This window comes from Motacilla alba, chromosome 13 (assembly GCF_015832195.1).
Source record: "Motacilla alba alba isolate MOTALB_02 chromosome 13, Motacilla_alba_V1.0_pri, whole genome shotgun sequence".
Taxonomy (NCBI): Eukaryota; Metazoa; Chordata; class Aves; order Passeriformes; family Motacillidae; genus Motacilla; species Motacilla alba.
This window is the reverse complement of record NC_052028.1, coordinates 8,945,236-8,971,679: the sequence shown is the minus strand read 5'-3', so window position 1 is coordinate 8,971,679 and position 26,444 is coordinate 8,945,236. Positions and strand designations below refer to the sequence as shown.

Genomic DNA, 26,444 nt, shown 5'->3' with positions numbered 1-26,444 from the left:
CTCCAGCACCAGTCTGGGCACCCAGCAGGAGCAGGAGGGGCAGGAGGAATGCTGCTGCATCCAGACTGAGCCGTAACTCACAAACTTTTGCTTTCTAATGTGTTCCTGCAGAGCTGTGGAACCCCATTCCCAGAGCCCCATAGCACATCTGATGCCACTGCCTCCCATTTCAATATGATTTTTGCAATTTACTGGACCTGAGTTCCCACTGTGGGGAAAGAAAAGGATTATTCTCTGGCCCTGTTTCAGAGCTGGTGCTGTGAAGGTCTGATCTACAGCCTCGCAGGAGCCTCGCAGGGATCCCAACACACAGCACACTGCAGGCATCTCTCCTACTCTGCTCTCTCAGCCTTGAGTTTTTGCTTTTTAATTTCCTGTGGCCACAGAGCACTACTGCAGGGTCTCCCAGGGACAGTGTTTCCCATACACCATGGTCAAGGTTGGTGGGGGTGACACAGTAAGTTACATCAGTCTCAGCACAGGGGAGTTGCCAGCAAAAAGGCTGTTTCTGACGGATTATCCAAATATTTCAAGCCACAATCAGCCTTAAAGCAAAAAACCACCTAGCACTCCAGGGGAATATTTAACCTGGTGACTGGGGATCTGAACCTGGAAGCAAACAGGGAAAGGTGACTGCAGGAGCAGCAACACTCAGCCTTGGGGTGCAACTTTGTGGGCTTTGGGGAGCAGGTACCGAGCTGCCCGGGAGGAGAAGCCAGCACAGCAGAGGAAGCTGCATTTTGGGCAGCTCATTTTTGAGCCCTATCTTCACAGAGGAGCACAGCTCCAGAGATTCCACCACCTGGGAAAGGCCCAAACCTTGTACACTGGCTACTTTTGCTCAGAGCAGAGCAAGTTATGCTCAAGAGGAGCCTTAGGCTGAGATTCCTGGCCCCAAACCAGCGCCTACCACTAAATCCTTGCTGTCCAAGTTTGCTGTGAAATTCCAGCTCATGGACACTCTGTACCCCTTCCCCATGACCTGTTTTTATATTATTATTTACATTTCACAGCAATGCTCACCTTGCTTACAGGTCCGTGGGATGCCCCACAAGTTATCAAGAAACTACTACGTTATGGCTAAATGACTAAAATTATGGCTAAACAAGCACTGACCATAAAACAAAGCACTTCAAAGCTTCATTTCAAAGCTTCATCCTTCTCATTCCTGAGTATTTTTGCCTCTTTGCTGGTCAGGATTCTCAACACCCCCAGCACAGCTTTGTGCCATAGCCAGAGTGCAGCTCTCCGAGCTGAATTAGTTGATGGGCATTTTTTTCCTCAGAGTATGTAAATAAATATCAATATTCTAGACCAAAGACCTCCCAGTAACTAAATATTATTTATCTTAAATTTGTCCTCAAACTAAACAGCTTTGTCACATATATACAATAATAAAGAAACAAATTACAAAGGAGGAATTTTATTTTATTGGTTGTATTCAAAGCCCATGCGTTATATATCAATTCTGAAGAACAGACTTTACACACTTCATTGGAGATGTTGTCAAAACTTTGGGTGAAGCTCACTTCACTTCCCCACCACTAACAGGAGACATCACAGCCTGGTTGGTTCTTTTAGGTTTACTTGCTCTTCACAACAGCGACCATTTTCAAACCATATCAGGGAAATCCTCCACTTCACTGGGGAAAGGCACTTGTGAGAAAAGGACAGCTGAGCACGCAGTCTGAATTTGGGTCTTTTTAGGTATTAACTTGATATCCCAAGCAGGGTTACTGACAATAAACCCAACATCTTGCTTCCTGTGTGTGACCAATTAGCACATGACCGTGTGTTTGCAGAGGATTTACAAAAAATATCTTTCTCATTTTATCGACACAGTCACTTGGGTGGCTGCTCATGGCATTTTGCATCCCAAAATATCTGAGACCACACACCTCGCACGCAGCCCCGATATAGATTTTGGCACTCGCGCATCTCCCTTCCCGGTAGCTGGTGGCTGTGCCGCCGGTGTCATCCGAGCAATGCACTCCGGCATTTCGGAGGTGTCAATCTCCCGGCAGAGCCACACCCGGGGCTGCTGGCAGGGCATGACAGAGCATGCTGGGGACACTCAGCAGCGGCACTGCAGGGGGAGAGGCCCTCCTGCAAGCTGTGAGCAGGATGAAACCTCCCTGCCGGCACTGGAAATCTGTCTCGGGGAGGATCATAGGATAAAAACAAAGACATTCAAACCACGGAAGGAACTATTTTAAACACTGTCAGTGGGATCTGCAGCTCCTGCATCAACGTTTGCAACGAGTAATTCTAGCTATGAAAAAAAAGTGGGTGAGCATAGCTTCAGTCAAGCCCAGCTTAGCAAGAATCCTGCTAATGCCGCTTCCTTCACCGCCGGCAGCCCTGGCCAGGGCTCCGGGCACTTGGCCAAGCCACCCCGGCCTGATCCAGCAGGTACTGGAGCACTACAACACCAACAGTGGCTCAGTCCTGCAGGGAGCTGAGCGCTGACCTGGCCAAGCACTTAAGCTCAGGCTTCATTTAATGGTGTGGGAGCCGGGAGCTCACCGGGACATTCCGTATTTGTGGTACCGGCGCCGAAGTTTTCAGCAACTCCAAGATCCAGTCCTGCACCTGGGAGTGTCCAAGCCAGCCTGGACGAGGCTTGGAGCAAACTGGTCGAGTGGAAGGTGACCCTGCCCACAGCAGGGGGTTGAAACGAGATGAGCTTTACGGCTCCTTCCAACCCAAACCAGTCTGTGGTTATGTGACTCTGTACTCTCGACGGGGAAAGGCTCTCAAGCAGCAGCTCTGGATACAGCTGTTCCTGCCAGCTGAGCTGCAACTCCAAGGACACATCAGCAGCAGCTTGCACTGCCCTCCCCAGTGTCCTTGCACTTGTCACTGGTCACTGGCAGAGATGATGGTACCAAGCCAGAGAGGACTGACCTGGCCAGGCTGCTCTTACAGTGTTTGAAGTGATGTACAAAACCGTAAGGGGGAAGTGGCCAGGCATGGGGGAAGCTCATATGGCAGCTGCCACCAGTCCCTGTGAGCTTGGGGAACACCAACACACATGGGTGAGCTCCTGGTTTCATTCCAGCACAGTTCAGTTTCTAAAAAGGGATTACTCAAAACTTATTTATTGCTGGTGTATCCACTGCATCCTCCTGCAGAACCAGCAATGCGAAAGGCCAAGCACAGGCATCCAAAGGGGTCTCAACACCAAGGTACTGAAAGTCAGAAAAGCTCAGCCACTCCTTTTACAAAATATCTTCCCTCTACAGGTTTTGGAAATCAGGATTACAAGGAAGGAGATACCATTTAAAAACAAAATATAGGTGGACACTGTATTAAAGGTATTTATAAATTTATATCCTGGTTAAACTGAGGCAGCAGCTTTGTCAATAAACTGAGCCAGCTTCACGTCTCTCTTGGTCAGCCCACCGCAGTCATGGGAAATCAGAGTTATCTGAACCTGTCACAAAGGAAAAGAAAGAGATTACAAAGGCATTTTGATCTCTGACATGCAGGCAGAACAGCAGTTCATTGGGAACGTTGTGTGTCTCCACAGTGAGCTGGTTTTACTTGGTGCTCCTGGCAAGCAGCAAGCTGGACCCTCCCTGCTCATGTAAACCAAAAGACACTGTAGATGAGGAGGCTTTACAGAGCCTGGAATCTCACCAGATGAGCCTTTCTGCAGAATAACCCAGGCTTTGTATTCTTGGGTTTCATCCAAGAAGAGGTATCTGATTAAATCATTCACTCTTTACATTTAAATTCCACGGATCAGTTTCATGAAGAACCCAGGGAAGTGACCAAGCTGCCAAGAGCTGGGTCAGGGGCTCATATTTTCTTAAAAACCAGCATCCCAAAGGTGAAAAAAATTCTTAAGCTTGCTGCAGATTAATTAAAAAAAAAAGTATAGGTGATACAGCTGTTTAGACTGAGCCAGATGACAAGCTGGGCATTATTTTGTCTTGCCTTTGACTGAGATTTTGGGAAGACTCAAAAGGAAAAAAAGAGACAAAATCTGAATATTCTAGAAATCCAAGAAAATCAGGAAGAGTGGGTGATCAGGTTTTTTTCCAGTGATCATTTTTTGTCCCCTGAACAGGGTGACATGAAGGGCTGATGAGGAAGAGTCTCCGCTGGGAGCTTCAGCTGCAAGGAGAGGTGGCATATCGTGCTCTGAGGGTGGTGGTCTGAGCTACAGGCTGCTTGTCCACAGGTCCTTTCTTTTGGTACATTTTTAGTGGGATTGCCATATATTCACTAACTGCTACAACAAACAATGTGATGCGATGCAATGAGAAGTATTAGAAAAGAAAACTGAAGGGAGAGCAATAATTTCTGCCTTCACACAGCACCTTTCATTCAAGGGTTGCAGTAATCCTCGTAACCCTTGTAAATATGAGACCACCATCAGTTAGGTAATATTATAAACAAATTTTATAAGCTGCTATGTTGAGACATAGGAGCCTACAATTTTTAAAAAATCAAATCTGAATTGAGACTGCCAGGCTCCCATTTAGGTACCAACAGTCTGCTACCCTACACTGCTCAGTTCCTGACCTGCTGCACAGACAGGAATGAGAGCTGGTGAGTAGTTTTAAAACAGTAATTTATTCAGGATGGCTAAATAGGAGTTTAAAGGCCTCTGTTTTATTTTTAGATCTCAGCCAGAGAGGTGAAGCCACAGGCCCCATACATACAGCTGGCAGCAGGCACAAAGAGCTTCACTCTTGATTCCTCATCACTGCAAATCTCAGCACCTCTTTACAATCTCAAATCTCTTTATAGAGACACTTCCCATTCCCTTACCTTGTAGACAAGCTACAAATAAAGGTTTGGTCTCCTTAACTCCACTGCTGTGTGAGCAGCTAGGGCTGGTGAACACGTTACCTTGCTGTAGACATTAAACCATTCCGGGTGGTGATTCATCTTCTCTGCTTGTAGAGCAACACGTGTCATAAATCCAAAAGCCTAGGGAAAGAGAGAGCAAAGAGGAAAATACTCCTCCACCTGCCATGACTGGCAGTGGATTGGCAAGATTCACTCCAAAATCTCAAAATCTCCTCAAGATGCCCCAGATGGCTGCACCTTGGGTTGTGTGTGCTAAAGAAGCATTTAAACTTCTCATGCCACTGGTGCATTCTCAATACAGCTGAAATGATCCCCTGCAGACCTTGGTAAATCACCCTGCTCAACATGACTTAGCCCAGGACTCAAAGCTGTTGCATGACAGCAGTGATTTTACCTCTGGCATCAGCAGGGATTTTAAATATCCATCCCAAGTCCCCCATCCCCTACTGCATCTTAGAAACGTGCCATTTCTAATTAAGCACCATACCACTGTATGACCAACACTGCTTCCAGAAACACATCCCTCCATTTAACCATTTTGCTATTTATTTTACTGCAGAGGAAAAGGCAGCAGGTGGGCCTGCCCCTCTGCTTTATGAGACATATTTTCCCTTTAAAAGAGTTAAAACAGGTTTTCCAATTCTCTGTCCCTACATGCTCCCCCAGGACACAGGTTTTATCAGAGACTCAAAAGGAAAATAATAGCAGGCCCTTGCCAAAATACTTAGGAGCAAATCACCGCTCCTTTATAAAGAAAATCAGAATGTCCATGCAAATCAAGACTGTAATTATGCAGTGGGGCCCGCAGGGCCTGGAGCGTGAGCAGGACGCCTCTCAGCAGCAGACTTTGCTCATACCAAGCTCTATCCATCGGGCTCAGGACCTGAATTAACATGCAAAGCTGGAGGAACATCCACGTTACAGTCTGGTTCAGATTATAATACAACAAGCTCCACAAAACCGTACCTGATTTAGGTAGGTTTTTAGTGCTAATTTATGGAAGAGAATGTATATAGCCCACATTCCACCAAGTGATGACCATTTCAAACAAACATGTGGTCAATGAATAACATATAATGGTTGATAATAGTTTCAAGTCTTTTTCCCTCTCACAAATTGCAAAAACCTTTAAGGAAAAAAAAAAAGAATTGGTGCCTGGATGAAGAATGACTTTGTTGGTCGCTTTGCCAGTCAAATGAATGCAAACGTTATAATCAGAGAAAATCATTCCAATGAGGTTTGTCATTTGGAAATCACCAAACTGTCAGCAATTAAAAAGCTTTTTTTCTTTGACCCAAGAGCTTTCCAAAATTCAGGAGAATCTGACTTCCCTTGAAGCTCTTGCTCGGTTTAGTTTTACTTTGAGTGAACAATTACTTTTAAAAGTTTGCCCATGTTTCAGCAGCATGCTTTGAAGTAGAAAGCTGCAAGTTGTGCATCAGATGTTAGCAATGATTTGGAAAACTTCTCCATTAATAGTGATGATTTAAAAGTCTTTACAGTGTCCAAGGTCTTAATAAGAATGCTATTTCCAACACAGCAATCTATACACAGATATATCCTCAAAAGTTTAAAATAGTGATGTGTCTGCAACCAAATTTCCTGTACAGAAACAAACAGCAAGGGAAAAAATAAAAATAAATTTATAAAACCCACAGCCGGTTTGTGTATGCTCTATTGGTGTCTGTTCACCCCAGGAACTCACCCACCCATGTACAGACCCAGGTCACACTGCAAACAGTCACCAACGGTGAGACAATAATCATTGCTCCAACAAAAGCATACAGAATTACACAAGCAAATTACTCTAAAAAATTAACTTGCTCTATAGACCTTCCTCCACAGTTCAGATGACAAATCCTCCTCATCAGCAGACTACCAAATCCCCCCAGTCAGTGCACCAACACAACATCCCACTGCCCCTTCCCTGCGGAGAGTAGAGTCTCCAGCTGGACAAAATGGACATTGGTCACAAAACTGTTCATCCTACCAAAGACTGCTCAACTTGAGGCTGTCCAGCTCATGAAAAGGAATGAATTCCAGCACAGAGGACTCTCCCCAGGACACGTCCTGCTGCTTGTTGCTCCAGCTGCCCACAGCTGTCCCAACCAGGGCAATCCAGTGTCACAGTGAAGGATGAAGCCTTCATGCATACCCTGCTCTGCTCAGAAACGTTCTCCCTCATTGCACATTACCCACAGCAACTTACTCCTTGCATTTTAGTTTACTTTAATTACACACAAAGTATAACTCTCACAACAAAATGACCTATGGTTCTACTGAGCAATTTCACCAACTCAATCTCCATTAAGGTCTTAAATACTTCCTTTACTAATTAAATGAATTGAAACACTATTGTTTGTTAATCACCTTTATATTTGTAGAGTCTTAACCTTTCTTTGGGAAAATACAACTGGCTCTGTAAGGAAAAGATCTTTAGGTTTGATTAGATATGAAAACACTATTACACAAAATCAGTTTGGACATTTCTTCACGTCTTGAAACTTGATCGGTAATTTGGTCTAATTGGTGATCAAGGAAACTATCTTGTGATCAATTAAAGTAATTACCGCATTCCGGCAACACAACCAACCTTAATTTGAGCAGGAGTCTGCACTTCTTCAAATTTAATTAAAAATAATGAAAATTATTATGCAGTCTGCAGTGCAAGATCATTGTCAAGACTGCACTGGTGGGCAGAGTTTATCAGACCATCACACATTTCTTGATGAAAGTGGGACAACCACTCCACTCATGACAGTGAGACCCAACACAGTCTTGACTTTCACTCTATTAATAACAGGGAACTGCAGTCCCTCAGCCCCAGATGAGAACTTTTTCTGGTTTTTCCCTTAAAAATAAAAAGACAGGAGAAAGAAAGGTTTTGTGCATTTTCTAGAAGCCTTAAAAAAGTATTAAAAGAGACTTTGATGTAGTGAATATTATGAAGTATTCTGTTTTTTCAGTAATAGGCATATTAGACACATTTTTAACCTAACCCTTTAGGACATTTGGGCTAAAATAGTATCCAGACATTCAGGGAACTCCACATGTAGACCACACCACCAAAGGGGTGGCAGAGTGCAGAGACCCTGCAACAAACCATGAAGAGCAATACAAGTAAGGAGTGAAGCAATCCTGCACAGATGAGATGTCTGGGTGTGCTGGTATCTCTCTTCCCTTCACATCTTTTAAGATATGAAAGAAGGAACTAAAAACTAATGGTGTTTCAGTCATAAAACCACATTTAAAATGTTTCTTAAATACTAGCAGTCCTAATATGTCTCCATGACATAAAAATCAGGGCTACTCTTAGCAAAACAAGCTAACCTTAATAAGTGAAAAAAAACCCAAGGTAAACTATAAAAGAATTCAGCTGTCTCATGATGATTTGTGACCGGTCAAGCTGCTCTTGAAACGGATATAATCCGCTATCACAAAATAAGACTTAATGTTACTTTGGTTGCCTGAGAATGGGAAAACCAGGGCCAGACACTTTGCTGTCAGAACTGGGAGGAAAGATGAAATTCCATCCGCTCCTCTGCCCCGCCCAGCGCCGCACAGCTCTGGGAGAATCGCGGGAACCCGGAGCTAATCTGCTATTATTCTTCCTTTCACACTTCTTAAGCAAGGAATCCATTCATCTTAATAATTTTTAAACACGCTGCTTTTGTACAATGCTTGCCAACATTATCTTGATGAGTTACACATCAAAGGCTCACAGGTCGCTGCGCTGTGCTCATTCATCACCCACCACAAGTCCCCCGTGATGGATCACCCCCATGCATCTCCAGGAGAAAGCAGCTGACAGTACTTGACTCCAAGTGGAGATACTTAAGCAAAACAGCTGAAAGGCTCGACAACATAACCACGCACACTTTTTTTTTTTGTTTGTTTGTTTTAAAATGAAGTGTGCACTCGGGCTTCTTAAATCCTCTGGACGCCCAGCCAAGGAAAGCATGTGCTAATCACAAGTACATTAAGGTTTCTGCCTCCCATCTGTCATTATAACGCTGGAGGTAGCATTAACCCTGACCTTCTGCAGCACCAGGGCTACCTGTCTTCCCTTCCCCCGCCTCCCAGGCTGCATCTGTACCATTTATCAGTGGGAAATTATGAAATTACTCAGGTTACAGTGACACTGTCACACAGGAGATGACTACACGTCACACATTTGCTCTCCACTCACCTGAGTAAAAAGTACCCAGGGTACAGCATGTATTCTCCTTAGAGTTTGACACTTGTAACAATAAAATCGATCATTAAGGTTCACTCCCAAACTCCAGAAGCTTTCACATATCCAGCTGACATTACTACCCAACAGTGAACTACAAGCCAGCAGATAAAAGGAAAAAAGCTCTTTAAAGTCAAGATATTGTAAGTCAGGATCAGCTGCAAGTCATGAGGGCTCTCACGACATTTTCTCATGTGCTCTCAGGAAAAAAATTGGGCTTTGTTTTATTTTGATTCTATTTACTCCATCACTAAATACTTCTATTCTATAAATATGCATAAATCATGTCACAAAGCTACACTCTTTATCTGAAAATGACAACATAGTTAAAACACAAAAAGAGGAATCTAATTAGTATTTAGGAAGCTGATGGCAGCACAGAAGGACAGGTACCCATTCCCAAAACCATGGGAATCCCAATATTGGGATTCTTCCCTGTTGGCATTATCAATCTGCCTGAACCACCCTCAGGGACACTGGGTCCATGTGGCATTAGATATTTTCCTCCTCCTTTTTGCTTGTGTCTGGATTCACATACAACATAAATCAGGTGAACATCTTCGCATTGCTTCCCCCTTTTTAACATCAATCCATGAACGGTGGGACAGTAATTAAGAATGAAAATAATCATGCACCAAAATAGAGCTAAACTCAGGTTACTCATGTCCCCCATCTCTCTGCTGAGGCCTCAAGGCACACACAAGACAGATTAGATACTGTGCCTACAATTCCCTACTCTCTCCATCCTGGCATGGGCAGCCAACAGGGTCTCAAGGTGAACAACACCTGATGAATCACTGGTAGAAATTTGGCTTTCTCCTCTTTAATAGCTCGAGCAGCAAAATATTGTGAACAGAGGCAATCTTCCCATTCTATAGCATCACCTGTGACTTGGGAAAGCAGTGCTCTTAACTCTGAAGGATAATAAAGAGGGGAAAGGATGGAAGAATAATAGTGAAGACACTCTGGCATGGACTGAGATGCCATTTCCGTCTTCATAGCAGTATCTGAAACTAGAAACTCCAAACCCCCCCAACTCCAATTTCCAACTGAATTGTCAATGTTTTTCTGCGTTTACAATGTTCTTTGAAAATCCAGAGCTGACCACTTGCATCCCCCATACTTATCTGCATACATCATTCACACAAAAATGCAATGCTGCCTTACACTCTAAAAAAAGTTACCTATTTACATTCCTATTGCAGCTGTAAACATTGCTGTGTTAGATGTGCAGTGGAGAATGTGCAAACCTTTACACCAAGTTCTCCAAAGAATGCTGTTTCTGTCTCCCAACACTTGTTTACAATTATGTCAGTGAAGAAACCAGCTTGCCAGCTCTATATCAAACATTTTTGACAGCAAAAGCACAAACACTGATCTATTCTAAGTAGTTTGCCACTCTATGTAATCTTGGAAAAGGCATTCTTGCCTTTGATTCTAAAAATGTTTATACTTCGTACATTATGCAAATAGTTTTTATATATTAAGAAATAATGCAAGCAAAGCTCAAGTTAAATCAAATTCTTCAACAATAACCTTGCCAAAGCACTGATTTTCCTATTAAAAAAATTATTCCAATTTGTTGATCTTACATTGGATGAAACATACTGTAACAATCTTCATAATTTATGTCCTGTTGGGACACTATGATTTAAAGTAACATAATACAGACCAGCATCACTGCTAATCTAAACCACCTGACCAGATAAACAACAGTTTCCCCTTCTCTCTTCACTGAGAGTATTTCTGTTTATTGTCATATGATTTACCAATTTGAGGAACATGAAGAATAAATGGAGGCAGAAGGAGTGGAGCAGGGAGGCACAGCCCTGCCTCCACGGGGACGTTTCTCACCCAGGTACCAGTACAATGTCCAGAGCCATAGGAGATGACAGAAGGCAATTTCAGGAATGCTGTCCCAGGAAAAGCCCATGACACTTGTGGCAAAGGGAAGTTTGCACTTACTCAGCACCCTCCAGACCCAGTGCAGCACTGGACACATCACGGTTCTGGCAGTGCTTGAGATGCAGCTCTGCAAAGGGACTGGAGTTCAGGGCTTCACCTTCCCCGCTCAGCAGTGACCAGAGCTATGTTGTCACAGAATCAGAGGGACGCAGTGCTCTGGGCTGGAAGGCACTTTGAACACCATCTACTTCTAATCCCCTGCCACGGGGAGGAACATCTGCCACTATCCCAGGTGGCTCCAAGCCCCATCCAGCCTGGTCTTGAACTCTCCAGGGATGGGGCATTCACAACTTTTCTGAGCAACCTGTGCCAGGGCCTCACCACCCTCACAGGGAGGAATTTCCTTCTATACCCAATGTAGACTTGATGGAGTAGAAGAGAGAGAACATGGAGATGTCTTAAGGCAGCATAAAAACTTTCTGGAAGTGATAAAAGTTTCAATGCCAATACGACCATATTACAAAATACTTTCATTTGTTTATAGATAGATAAATATGATAGTTGCCCATAAAACTTCTGCAAAATGAGTAGATACCCTAAGTCCCAATCACACCTGCAACTAGGTCATGTGGTATTTGTGATGCATCATTTCATATCAAAATAGAGAAAATAAATGCTTTAATTTTTACCTTTTTTTTTCCCCAGGTCCCTCAGCACTTATGGACTAATTAATATTATTTTATTTATTAAAAATTATAGATCTCTGCATTACATTTTCCAGGAAAAAAAAGAGAGAAATAATCCCAGGTTTCAGAACTGAACTAAAGCATGGCAGAAATCCTTCAGCCATGTCATATTCTCAAATCAACTCTCCCCCTCCCAAGCCATTTTTGTGTGCTTTGTGTTAAAAAATGGAATATAAAGGTTGCCCTTAGGAGGTTTGCACAAAAAAAAAAAAAAGCTATTTCAAGAAACATGACTTTTTAAAATGAGCTTTTTGCACCTTACCTAAAAACATGAAATAACACAGTGAAGTCCCCCCATTAACTGAGCACCTGCTAAAGTAATCAGGCACTTAAAATAATAAACTCTCTTGGCTGGACAACTGAAAGAACAATGATAATTTGACTTGCTAAAACTAATATTTGGTCCAGCAAATCAAACCCTTGGCTGTACTGTAATAAAGCCATCACACAAACCACAATAAAAATAAAGTAGTAACAAGGTGCAGGGAGCCCTCAGTTCCAACCTTCTGAATTCAGGCACCTGAGCCCTCTGCTAAGGCTGAGGGCAATGAATCATCCTTGACAGCACAGTGCCAGCCCGAAGGTATCTTAAACCAGAGCAAATCAGAATTAATTTAAGTGAATGTTCCACTTCTAAAAGTTTCTCAAACCCTCTGACTTTTACAGAGTGCAGGTATGGTGCAGAAGAACAGAGAAGTTCATTATCCCATCATGTCATGTTTTGGATGAAACAGATTTGATTGGAGCAGAACAAAATATTCTGCAATTTTCCCCAATGTTTGTTTTTACTCATATGCGAAGGAATGATTTCATTCTGTAGACATGAAAGTGAAGTTCACATGCCATCCATGCTGTTGATAACACAGGGATGCTCAGACAAAATTCTCCTTGGTCTTTTGGCCAAGATTACATACACTATCAGTTTAATATCCAACGTCTTCTCTGCTGAGCATCCAAGGGCAATCATATCCTGCCTCTGATAATCCTCTAAATATTTGCCATTTATGATCCTAAGAACACATCAAAGAGTGGTAAGAAAGGCTTTGCTTTATGATGGATTAAGAGAAGATGTTGGTCTCATGACCATTTCATCTTCCACTATCCTGTCAGCTTTTTTGGTTTGGTTTGTTTTTTTTAAAGACAACTTCAGCGATTCAAACACGCAACAGAGAAAACACGATGGAGATGTGAGGAATTTGGACAGGTCTTCTCATCATTCTCTTGGCCAGGCCAGAAGCTAAAAAGATCTAGAGATTTGCAATAAAGCAAACTAAGGACCATTTACGTCAGATCGAGTCAGAGAATCATTTCACTCAGCTGAACTGCTGAAGGTGTCCTACTGTACTGTCAGAACGAGTTTTAATGTTTGGACACCTTTTCTAGCAGAAGAGTTTAGGGCCAGTGAACTCAGGAGGAGACTTACCTGGGCCAGCACTGGCAGGCTGCTGATTTATATTGCACCATAAAATTCAAATGTTATTTTGCAAAAAAGACATTTCAAGTCTAGAAACAACAGATCGTTTGGGGGAAAAGGGTGGGACGGACTAAGAATTTTCCCAGACAAGATGGGGTATCCTTCAAGCTCCACACAGTCGGGTCCCTTGCCTGGTTTGCCATGGCCACTGCTCCCTCTGAGATCTGTAGATCACCTCGACCTGAGCTTCATCTCCTGCTTCTGCTATTTGGAAGAATGGCTGGAGCAGGTCACAGAGAAAAGGATAAAAGCAGCTACATTAAGCTGTGTTATTAGACCAAGGCTCACCTAACTGACAACAATTTGGGTACTCAACCTGCATTTAACATTATCCACTGTTGTCAGACCCCTTCTTACGCTCCAAGCACATGCCTGGAAGTGACAGAGTATGTTCGAGGAGCACTCTTTGGCAAACTTTTTGTTGGCTTTTTTTTTACCAGAACACAGAGGTATCTCTGGGCAACCCACACTGCTTGTACATTGGTCCATCTGGAAATGGAGACACAGGCTCACGAGGGGAGGCAAACAGTAATTCTGAGTCCTCTGGTGAACACCAAATTTCTTTTAGAAATTCATATGAGCACACCACCAAGGGAAACCCTTTGTACAACTCTTGGGTTTTTTGTTATAGTGGGCATTAACACGTGCATAAACCCAGCATTCTGGGCCTGTACAGTTAACAGTATTTTTGCTCACTATGAGCACCTACCCACTGTAAGACAGAGAAAATGTTCTCTCAGGCAGGGACACCTTGGACATACACAGACATATATTTAACTGTTGTTATTCTCACCCCAGTGCAAGGAAAAGCATGGTAGATCATGTAACCAGGACTTTTCCCTCTGATCCTAGGAATAAATAACATTTTCCTTCTCAGCATCCTTAGCAATAAATAAACCAAACGGTGCAGTGCTGACTCAGCACAGAGCTTCCCACTCATCACTGTGTTCCCACCAAACCCCTCTAAGACATCACGCCCAGCTTCTTGTTCGTCCAAAATGACTTTTCATCTCAGCCAAACAAAACTGAAGGAGTAAGGGGCAAGGGGAAGAGCAAGAAAGGAAACTCTCCCCCAAAAAGCCACGTGAAGTGGGTTTGCAGCTTTATAAAAGAGAGCAAAAAAAACCTCCACATGCCTCGCCCTGATAAACGACGGCCCTGCCAGTGGCTTTTCAGAGCAGATGTAACGTTTTAGCCAAACGTGATTGTTTGTGAAAGAAATAATTCTGATCAAAACCCGAAATTGCAGCCAGCAGAAGAGCTGCACTTCGTCACGCTAATCCGCCCTGACGGGGAGCGGCGAGCGGAGATTCCTACTGCGAGAGGAGCAGATGCGAAAGGTCAGCGCTGGCCCGCGACTTCAAACCCCTTAACGTGTAAAACAGTGTGCATTAAAGCCTGAGCCGGCTCACGGCGGGATTAACGGATGTCCGCTAAGTGGGTTTGATGTGCTTTTGGTGAGTAATGGTTAATTCTGAAATAGGGGCGTTGTAGTTTTATTTTAGTTTATTCTGCCAGCCGGAGTCCAGTTTTAATTACAGCTGCGGAGAACAATATCCCAACGCGTGTCGCTCCTTTGTGGGAGTATGGGAAAGTGAGAGCTGCTGGTGCTAAAGGCAATTTACAGTTTGAAACTGTAGGCAGGCATTGCTCCAAAAGCAAGGGGATGCAAAAGGTTAAACAACCCGGACTGCATTTAACCAGCATCAGTCCTGTCCCCCCATAAAAATAAATGTTATTGCATAAAGGAGTTTCAAGAAACCAGTTTTCCTCAACTGAAAAGATAAAAACATTCATCTGAGGAACCATCTTCTTCAAAAGAGGCAGTCATACTTGCATTTTCCCAAATGAAGCTATTCAACTGAATTCAAACCCATTGACTTTGCCATTCATTTTCCAAAGGCGTTTTATCATGGGAAGTGCCCAAAATGTAGCTAAAATTAGATTGACTTGCTCCCATTTATCTCTTTGAGCACTGTCCATATGGCTGATAGGACATTATTTATTCTGTTTAATTGAAACAATCAATCTGTGCAGCTGAAAAAAAAAAGATAAACTCTTGCTACAAATCTACAAGACAGCTTGTGAGATCCAAAAGGCATTTTGACAAATAATTTCTTTTGCATCTTCAGATCGATGCATGCAACAAGTATAAAACAAATGCTGTAATAATTTTTACTTGAGTGATAATAAATCCATCTGTTAAGAAAAGCATTTGTACTGGAATCAACTGGAGAGCAGCCCAAAGGTCAACTGGGCAGATTTTAAGCAGTGGAGTGCATAAAAGGAGATACAACAGGTCTACTGAGGGGAGAAACTCAGCAATTAGAAACACCACACCCCAATAATTATAAACAATAAAATAATGGTTTATTCTAGGGAGAAATATGATTCGCTCATCAAGAAAATGAGTAAGCCAAATTACAGTTAAGTCACATAAAAAAAAACAACAAAAAACAAAAAAAAAACCAAAAAACTGATGCAAACTCTACCACAACCAGGATGGGACATTTTGCATGATGAAGGAGATGAAGGATGTATGACCATGCGTGAGTCTTCAATTTAAAGATAATTATGTTTATTTAAATATTATTAATATTGTGACATTTTAAATAACCCTGGTGGCCTGACACCACTGGCAGTGCCACAATGAAATTATAATGGTGACGTGGGTACTGTAACAGCACTTGTCACAGGCAGGTGGGACACAGGGATGCTGGCACCTGCACACAGCCACCCTGGCAAAGAGGAGATGGGATACTCAACAGCACAAAGAGGAACCATCACCTAAAGGGGCTACAGGAGAGACAAGGAGGGACTTCTCACCAGGGCATGGAGTGACAGAACAAGGGGGAATGGCTTCAAACTGACAGAGGGTGGGGTTAGATGGGATATTGGAATGAAATTCCTCCCTGTGAGGGTGGTGAGGCCCTGGCACAGGTTGCCCAGAGAAGCTGTGGCTGCCCCATCCCTGGAAGTGTCCAAGGTCAGGCTGGATGGGGCTTGGAGCAACCTCATCTAGGGGAAGGTGTCCCTGCTCATGGCAGGGGTACAGAATGAGATGAGCTTTCAGATCCCTTTCAACCCAAACCATTCTAGGATTCTGTGGGTTTGTACATGGCAGGCCATGATGGCTGTTAGAAGAAAATAAATGCCTTATTTCCCAACTGCCAGCTCCAAGGATTTCATTTCTTCTTAGACACAATCAGATCACACATTTCCACCACTACAGACCTCCAAGCTTTGCATAACTCCTCACCACTGACTGCCAATTAGCTGGAAGAATCACTGGACACTGGACATGCTGACCAGAGCTCCAGTGCCAAGGAAGGAGAATCATAAGCTTCCAAACAAGCCATCTCCATGGAACCTCTCATTTCATTTCCCCCAGACCCTGCACTCCCTTGGTCCCACGGGCAGTGGCAGGCAGCAGCACGGGCAGGTGGATCATGTCCAGGTCCCACAGCTGCACCCTGACCTGCCGACTCAGAGGCGAGACTCTTATTTACTCAGTCAATCCCAAGAATAAACTCAAGGAAGGTGTGACCATCCAAGAATCATATATTTTTACTGTGCTCTGCTCTGAGACACTTGATGCAGTTCATTGACTGTGTTTTGGCCTGCAGGTTAACCTCTGCCAGTCCCAGAAACTTCACTATCAGTTTCTAATAAAAGAAAATGTCAACAGGCAAATACGCCCGAAATTCATTATTTTCAGATACAAAGATATTTCCAACTCTGTAAACCCACTCATAAATAATTCTGATTTATTGTAAATCGGTTATTGTATTCATAAACGCTGGGAAGTTAGTGAACAACATAACTACCAACATAACTACCAAAGTTATGAAATACTTTCATAACTTTGCAGGTGCACAAATCACAGCATATGGGAGAGGACTCAAAGGATAATGGAAAATGAAGCAGTTTCAGAAAGCCTATATGAAAACCAGCACCTACCTAGCTGGATAAAAAAATAATTTATTTTTAGTCGACAGGCAATCAAATGCAAAACTCTAGCAGAAGGAGCTGGCAGAGCATTACTACATGAAAAATAGCAATTCCCCCCAAAATGTATGAAAATAGGTCCAACTTTCGATTAGCAGAAGTGACAGTTGGGTGGAGGCTGCTCAGGCTTTGAGGTTAAACACAACTGACACAGGCTGCACCTGAATCCAATCATTCCCCGGGCTCCGAGAAGATTCACACGCGAGGACTAAATTTGTCACAAATGGGTTGGTTTCCGATCCTCCCGTAGCCAACTTGCTTTATTCTGACCCCCGTTTAACAAATCAACTTAATGGGCACTGGGAGTGCTATAAAACTTAACAATGGAGTGATTTTAACTTTTAAAATATAGTTATGAAGCAAAATGTTGGAGAGCTCCTTCAATACTGGAAATCAAATTAAAACTAGACATTTTTTAACAGTCTTGACAGATATAATCCTAGTTACCATGTAAATTTATGGTAAGCTGCTGTGATATTAGCCACAGGTGCTACTTTTAATATATGGTCTGCATCTGGCTGGGAATAAAATATCTCAAGAGGACTGAAAATGACCTCACTATCAGACAATGGAGAAGAAAAAAACCCACAAGACCGCTGTGGCATATAAAAAGCTGGAGATGTGGTCCACAACTGAATATTTACCATAAAATTCATTTTAACTCTGCAGATTGTAAGTTAAAGGATATAATGTTTTCAATACATACAAGGCGTGGACGTATTTTAGACAAACAGCCAAAAGATTAAGTACATAAAGAGGAAACGAAATACACTGCCTATACGTATAAAACCAAATTTTCCAACCTTTGATGAATGTAAAAAACAAAGCAATGTGCCAGGAGTAGAAAAAGGAACGACAGACCCAGATTGTATTGAAGGCACTGGCACCAAGTACTGCCATTGAAAGAAATCAAGAGTATGCACTGCATATCCTACCAAATTTGTTTGGATGTGTAACTGGGATACAACAACATACAACAAGGATCATCAATTTAAAAGGACAAATCTGAGCATGTCTCCCTACAGCCAAAAGAAAAAAAATTCACCAGGAGGGAGAAAAAAAAGGCATGTACCATAACATGCTCTGTCTGACTTTTTTCTCCCGGATTCCAACCAAGAGAGCCAGCAAATCTGGAAAGGAAATGCAAAGTGAGAAAAATAACTTATTTAATACTCCTAGATTTTTTGCACATCTTTAAATATGTACTCAAAACCCAAGACACAAATTGCACTGAGACACGTGTGCCTCTACTCTTAGTGCACAGCATTTCCTTACCATCCCCTCCGCTCAGACTCATCTTCCACCTACCCCTCTTGCCCCAAAAGACAAAAAATGTATCTGAAATAGCTTTAAAACTCTTAGAGCATTTGATTTCCTGTCATTTTAGAAAATGACGTTAGAGGTCTTATGGAGACTTCCTACACAAACTTTTTTTTTTTTTTTTAAAAACAAACTTAATTAAAAACTTACCCTATAAAAGAAAGCAGCTGTAAATTCTGAACCTGACCATCAGCAAACTTGCCCACCTTTGTAATTTCCTAACTGCATTTGCTGCCGTGGTGTGATTACCTACGGAAACGCAATCACACAGGCAGTTGCCCCTTAAACCCTCTGGTCAAATCCAACCAAGTTTGACAAGAGACATGGAAGTCTCAGAGCTAAGATGTTCCTGCAAATTCAGGGAAAGCGAGCAGCTGGATACAGGATCCAAACTGAGCACTTGGCATCCTGCACTCACAGCCTTTCACAGCTGCTCACCCAGCCCAGGACCGGGCTTGAGATGAAACTGGGAGAAATTCACGTCTTTAAACCAGGCCTGTCCCCTCTTCCAGATCACTGCTCCCAAGGTGAACTGACCTAAAATGCTGGGAGAAGTTACCAGCATGATCTGGAGGCATAAATTAACTTTCTATCCCAATTCCCAATCTTATTCAAGCAGACTGGAAGCAGAGGGCTTGTTCCACTGGAAGAAAACAGTTTTGTTTCAGCAGCACAAAGATGTGAATGGATGACAACATCACTTCTGATGCTACACCATGGCCTGGAAGCCTCACCAGCCACTCTTCTCTGCCCTGCAGCCTGGCAGAGAGGCCCCAAAGAAGCTCCCTGATGTGGCTGTGTGTAGAGGCTCACTAGCACTCAGATGCACAGCAGGAATTGGGACTTGCCATGCCACCTCCTCTCCAAAACCTCACTCACCAGAGGTTTCAACCAAGTGCATGTTCCTTTGGAAAAAGGACTCAACCCGGAGGCTTTGAGCACGTGCACCCCATCGAGGGTCCTGAAGGTGAAAGACTCCAGTGTTAACTCCTCACTGCCTACCTGCCACAGCTCAAGGCACATGGAGGAACAGAGGCATTGGTGCCATCAGCACAGCTCTTCTGGACACAGCACTCTTCTCTACAGCTGAGAGTATTTTTCCCCCACCACTGGTGTATTTTATTCTATATAAGATGCAGAACACCAACCCCCCAGGAGCCTGCCTCACATACTGGGAACATACAGCCAGTGACATCCAGTTCCCCAGGACTGGTGCTTGGTGGGCATCCACAGCAACAAAACCAACCAAGCACTTCCAGCAGAAACCCCAGGCTGGTTTCCAGCTTATTTCAGGGAATTGTACCACCAACGTCCATTTCTGTGAAAATGTATCCTCAGACTAACAAACACCATCAGTGCTTTCAAATTCTGAGTTACAAACTAATTCCCTGAGCCAGAAGTGTCATTAGCTTGTCAGCCTTACAAAGGCAGCTCACTGCTGATCGCTTTTAACTGAACTAATCTCAGCCTGAAAGCTTCAGGAATCCAAATAACTCTTGTTTCACAGAAGTTTCATTTCATTCTCATGCTGAAAATAATATACATAAACCAAGCTCATGTCTACACATTTGCACAACTTTATAATAAAAGTTGTGTTTATATTCTTAACATCTGTTGACATACACAGACTTTGTAAACCTGGCATAGATTTTGAAGCCACAGAATTTTCCATGCATCATGACCATTATCTGCAAGAAGCAATAAAATAAAAAAAAGCAATGAATACATTAATCATACCAATATCATCTGCAAAACATAAATTTGAAATACCTTTCATGTCAGCTCAGCTTTTTTTTTGTGTGTGTGTATTTTTGGGGGTGATTTTTTTCCACACCTGATTTTACACCATCTGTAAAAGGGCAGCAAGAAGATCACTGAGGAAATGACATTTCTCAGTCCTTTGACTTATACTAAACACTTTAAATCCTGTAAATAGAATATTTACCACATTAAATGAAAGCAGTTGTACCTACAAGTTCCATTTTTTCATTGCAGGACTAAATCCTCCCAAAGTACAAGGCAGGTATAGCTCCACTTTTGTCATTTGTTTCCTAGGTTGTAGTAAACATAGTGTTTACTAATAGTCATTACAAACACAAGTATATGTGCATAATTTAATAAAATTAAGCATACATGCATAATTTAAATTTATTTTCAGCTTTAACTCATCGAAAGGCAAATACCTGCTCTCTAATACCAGCTAAGGATCTAATGCCCTTGGGATCTGCATGTTGAGCCTGCTCCTGGACTACAAGAACAGGAATGATTTCTGCAACAGCAAAGGGGACACTGCAGTGAATCCATAAAAATCAACAGGTGAAATTCTGCCCTCAGATATTCACATCTACGCTTGACCCAACCAAAGCTGCTCAGAGCACCCACCTGCAGGGCTTTTTCTCCCAACTGGGGGCAGAAATTTCGTTTTGAAGCCAACTCCCAGCCTCTGCTCTCATTTCTGCCTTACATCCATGAAAGCAGCTGAAAATAAAAGACCCTGTTCTAATATCTTCCAAAAAATTCAAGTGGCACTTTTTTAAAGTGCTCTTCCTATGACTACAGGCACTAGAAGTATTGACATATAGTTCACCATTTCCTAACAAGCTAATTTAAATATACTCAACTGCCTATACGGGTATGTGCTCCATCCACCTTCAAATCAGGAAGACATATGGATATCTACCTAAGCTGGTAGGTAAGATAAGATAAGCCTACACTGTCAAAAAAAATTACAACTTTGTAAATTTTTGTCAAAGCAATGCATTTTCCAGATATCTGCTTGTGCAGGACACTGATCTGTCTCCTCACCTGTCTGTTGGCAGACAGGGACTGTCTAAATCCATCTGATCAAACCGAGTTACTCATTTACAGTGGGCAAAACCCCTTTTTAATTAATTTTGAAGGCAACTTCACTTCTATTTGTGCAGAATCAACAAAGACTTTGACCACAACCAGGCAGAGATGCCATTTCATGAATATTCAAAGTCAGAAAATCTCAACTCTTCCAAGGGTCACTTCTATCCCGCCACATTCCTGGTTGCTCCAGCCCCCAGCTGCCTGCACATCTCACCAAGGCTTCCTGTGAGCTCCCTCTCATGGGCTTCTCCCCTTCACTGCCCTTGGAATGAACTGATTTGGTTTTATTTGCTCTGTATTAACATTCAGGTTAAAAATGTACTCAGGGCTTGGACATGCTCCCTGGACCAGCACTGTCCTGCTAATGAGCCGGATTTTTCTGCAGTTGTTTTCTCTTCTGCTTTCTCCCAGCTCACCTCACCCACCTTCTCTCTACTGCCTGGGCTTTCCTTAATATGACAACTACTGAAACAGCAAAAAAAAAAAAGGGCATTACAAATTGTTGATTTGTAAACCACAGCTCACTGTGGTTTTCTAAAACATCTTGTTCTGGGTTTAGGCACAGCCATATAAACAGCTCACAGCACAGCTCCTGGTCCCTACACACACCAACAAACCCACAGCATCCCCAAACTGGAGCTTGTCATGTCCCTCCATAGTGAGGGAAAGAACCAGCTTGGTGAGACCCATCATCCCAACAAACCCCTGGACACTCTTTCCCTCCCAAGAAAGAGCTCACCCCTCCCTCAGAAATAAAACAGAAAGGAGATGCATGTTCTGGGAATGTGACTTTTGCTAAGCAATGCCATGATTCCTCAGAAGGGAATTTTCAGTGAAATGTAGCTGAACAGGGATCTCAAGACAAATTCAGTATTTCTAAAGCAAGTCTGTAACTAATGTTTGAGACAAGTTCTTGTGAGTGTGAGATGTGGCTCAGGATTCTGTTTCCAAACAAAAATCCAGTGAGGTAAATAAAAACCAGTACTGTGCACTCTGTGTGCCAAAGACACTGCAAGATAGCTACTGCAACTCAATCAAGGATATACCAGGACTTTGTCTTCCTGTTTAGAAGGTGAAGCATTCCTGTTTTCCCCACCTTGCTTGACAAAAGTTTCTGTTCTTTCTTGTATCTACCTATGTTTCTCACGTATTTCCCTGACAAAAATTATCCCCACTGCCCATCAGTTATGTATTTCCAGCATTTATTTATGGGTGCTAGTAATGAAAAAAAAAAAAAATCAGGATCAAATACTGCTTTGTCTGATTCCACAATACCAACCTTGACTCTGACCTGAATACTAGAATCAAGAAACTGTAATGTTAGAACAAATCTACTTATCAACTACAACATGGAATTAATTTACTCCACCTAATGAGATCAGAATCTGAGAGCAATTCATCAGGGCAAATCCAAGAGGATTTGGCCCCACCAGGATACTCCCAAACTTCTGAATATAAATATTTTCCCATCAGGATCGTATGGAAATTAAAGCAATTACATTTCCTTTATATTAAAAGTGGCATATAACAATCATTACCTGATTAAAATTTTTGAAATTGAACTCCTTGTAGATGGCATCTCTTTCTCCCAGCTCAGACCAGCCTGAAGCTTTGAGATCCAGTAAAACTTGATTCCTTTCCTCTGTTGTCAACCAGTGAGACTGGGAGGACTATAGAGGGAAAAAATAAAGGCATGGCACAAGTGAGGCTGAGGTTCTCTTTTGTACAACAATAAGAAAACCACACAATGAAATTGTGGTTATGTATGGTGCAAAGGTGAGGATATGGAAAATTCACACACAAACAAACTTGCAGTTTCTTACCATTTATAATTTCACAGACCAGTTTAACCTAAACCAGCCCAACCCCACCATTTCTGTTTGGGCAGGTAAGTTTGGCCACGTGCTTTTTGTACTAAACTAGTGAAAAGCAACAGACTCCCAGGAAAGAAGAGGGACATCAGCATACCTGTACCCTTGGTCATCTGAATTATCCAGATGCTGTAACATCACATTTAATTTCCAAATGTTTCATTCTGTCTGGTAAGTAAAGGATGATTTATATTATTTGCTAAATGTACAATTACAAGGCTAAAAGATATCAGGAAATATGTATTTCAAAAGAGAGAAGAAAAACAGGAGATTGCACTCTACCTACTTTGTATTTTACTATTTTAAGAAAGTGGGAATGGACTTTTAAGATAGCACATGCTATGGAATTCTATAAGGAACAAAGCTTTGTAACTAAATCAAAAGAAAAAAAATGCCAATACAGACACAATTACAAGAAGTTTGAAGCTAGTGGTAAAAGCACTAGGTTCTGCAAAGCAACAGTGTTTAAGCATGGCTTACTTGAAGTGACACGAGTCCTCCTGATGCCACTGGGAGCACAGACATGACACATTAACACCCTGCTTAAATATCTGAATCGGGCTGAACCACACACAAGGCCAGAGGCAGACACAGAGGAACGTTCTGTGGGGCCTTTGGAAGAGGTTTGATTCCTTTTCTAAAAGCAGGGACTAAGAGCATGAGCCTTCCTCAGACCACATTTTCTGAGAGATGGTCTCAGGCTCTCATGATAAACGCAATGCTTTAGTGGGAAGAACCTTTCTCCCCAGCACAGCTACATTCAGGTTGGTTCAGTCTTTATTTCAGCAGCTGGCTCAGCTTTGTGAGATGCTCCAGAGAGGCAGTTTTGCTCCAGAGGTTCACTCGGGCATGGGAGGCAGCCAGGAGCTGCTCAGCAGCTCAGGAGTTTTCCCCTCTGCCAGCCGGAGCTCCAGCGGGAGCCCCAGTGCCACCAGATGGGGCTGTGAGCCCGAGCAGAGCAGGAATTAACGCAATTAATGAGACCTGAGCAAGGCCTTAAGATCCACGAGGGCCAAGGAGCAGCATTTCACCAATAACACAGGATAAAGAGCCCCAAATGGAGTAAATCAATCTAACAGCAACACTGCTGCTGTTTGTGTTTAGGGGGATATAGAGAGGTAACAAGAGATGGGTTTTACAGGCCCCAAACTGAACTAATTTAGGCTCTTTACACTTCAAACACAATGTTAGGCTTGCAAGAATACAAATTTCAGATTTGTCATTGCTATAACTGTGTCATAGGCATAAATTTCTTACTTTCTTCTTTCTTTATTTTTCAAGCATATACAAAAATCACCAAAGCTAAAGGCTGTCTTGAAATGTACTGTTTTATCTGGCACGAGATGAAATTAGACTGCAAATGCACAAAAAATCATGAGGGCGGTGGGTTTTTTTTAAACAGCAAAGTCCAGGAGTGCTGGACTTTGCTGTCTCCAACACAAAGTCCAGCTGGCACAGAGATGCCCTGTGCCAGCTCTGGGGACACTGTGGTGCCCTCCTGACACCTCACCTGACACATGGCCATTGACAAGACAATGCTGTGACTTGAAATTCGATCACGGAGTTTTTAATAGGAATATGGAAACCGCATTTTATGCAGGCCCTGGTGAACACTGAGCACGTTTCGCATTGTGGAGGCCACGTCCTGAATGAGCCCCTTGACACATCACTGTGTTCAGAAACGGAGCAGAAGGCAGCAAGGACCAAGTAAAGTGGGAGATTCCAATGGCGTTCCCACGCTCACGGCCCTCAGCAGCTCGCCAGGGGCATGGCCAGAGCGCAGGGAGGAAGAACGGGCACCGGCTGCCAGCGCTGACCGAGCATCCGAGGCGCCCCACGCTCAGGGCCCAGGGGCTGTTGGGCGCTGGGGGTGACCCAGTGATGGACAATGTTTGTTCGGAGGAAGCCCAGGCAAAACAGGCATTAGGTAAAAAAAATAACAGAACTAACTCTCATGCCTGAGGGGTGAGGGTTGAACCCGGCACGTGCTGTTCACTATTAGCTTTGTGTAAAATAAAATAATCAGCTGTGAGGTGGGATGGCGGGGGGACACAGGGAGAATCATAGAATGATTTGAGTTGGCAGGGATCTTAAAGCCCATTTTGTCCCACCCCCGCCATGGGTAGGGGCACCTTCCACTATCCCAGGCTGCTGCACGCCCGTCCAGCCCGGATGAACACTGCAGGGGTGCGGCAGCCACAGCTGCTCTGGGCAGCAGTGCCAGGGCCCCACCACTCCCACGGGGAAGAATTTCCTCCCCATATCCCATCTAGCCCTCTATCAGAGTAAAGCCATTCCCCCTTATCCTTTCCCTCCATGCTCTTGTCCAAAATCCTCTCCAGCTCTCCCCCTGCCCTGCGCGTACTGAACGGCGGCAACCAGGTCTCCCCGGAGGCTGAGCAATCCCAATTCCCCCAGGTCCCGGGGAACAGGCCGGGGACTGCCCCGAGCCCGCGGCCTGCCCGTGTGTCTCCCCTCCGCCCCGCGCCCCGGCCCGGCGCGGTGCCCCGAGGCTCACCATGGCCGCGGGGCTCCCGGCGCCGCCCGCCGCCCGCCGCGCTCCCAGCAGCGCCCGCCGCAGCGCGGCCCCGCCGCCCGGCATGGCCCCGAGCCGCCGGGCCCGCCCCCGCCGCGCCCCGCGGGAGGAGCCGCAGCCCGCGGCGGAGCCGGGGCACGCAGAGCGAGAGGGGAAGGGGAGCTGCCTGCGCCGCGACAGCCCCCGGGGCCGCGGTGGTGCCGGCAAAGCGGCCTCCGGTCAGGAACGAGGAGGCTCGGGCACCGCAGCGCTCTGTGCAGTCCCCTGGAAGGAGGCTGGAGTGGGGGGACACCGATCTCTTCTGCCGGGCCTGCAGGGAGAGGAGCAGAACTGGCCTAAAGCTGAGATTGGAGCATCCAGATCAGATATTCAGGAAAACCTTTTCACTGTCGGGGGGCCGGGCACTGGACCGGCTGCCCAGGGAGGCGGTGGAGTCGCCGGCCCTGGAGGGGTTTCAGAGGCGCCGGCATGTGGCGCTGGGTGATGTGGTTTAGGGGCTACGGTGGCGGTGCTGGTGGAGGGTTGGTCTGGACGGTCTGAAAGGTCTCTTTTAACCTTGATGATTCCATGATTTGTGACAGCTACCCGGGAGGAGAACGGCTGAGCAGAGCTGCCGGCCGCGGGTGGATTCTGTGGCACAGAGAGCGGGCAGGTGTCCTTGCCACCCCACGCA

At 44.1% G+C, this 26,444-nt stretch overlaps 1 protein-coding gene across 1 annotated transcript; it reads right to left on the bottom strand.

Moving 5' to 3' along the window:
- Positions 1-1,407: 1,407 nt before the first annotated feature.
- PCBD2 (pterin-4 alpha-carbinolamine dehydratase 2) lies at positions 1,408-25,857 on the bottom strand. The gene is made up of 4 exons (XM_038150377.1): positions 25,754-25,857; positions 22,903-23,034; positions 4,864-4,944; positions 1,408-3,436 (listed from the first exon to the last, which is right to left on the bottom strand). The coding sequence occupies exons 1-4, from the start codon at positions 25,835-25,837 to the stop codon at positions 3,341-3,343; spliced, it is 393 nt and encodes a 130-aa protein (XP_038006305.1). The 5' UTR covers positions 25,838-25,857; the 3' UTR covers positions 1,408-3,340.
- Positions 25,858-26,444: the final 587 nt, after the last annotated feature.

Coding starts and splice junctions, on each gene's coding strand:
- PCBD2 (XM_038150377.1), bottom strand. CDS start 25,837: ATGCCGGGCGGCGGGGCCGCGCTGCGGCGGGCGCTGCTGGGAGCGCGG. Junction 23,035..25,753: donor CCGGGAGCCCCGCGGCCATG/GTGAGCCTCGGG, acceptor TTCCCTCTATAG/TCCTCCCAGTCTCACTGGTT. Junction 4,945..22,902: donor ATTTCAAAAATTTTAATCAG/GTAATGATTGTT, acceptor CTCTTTCCCTAG/GCTTTTGGATTTATGACACG.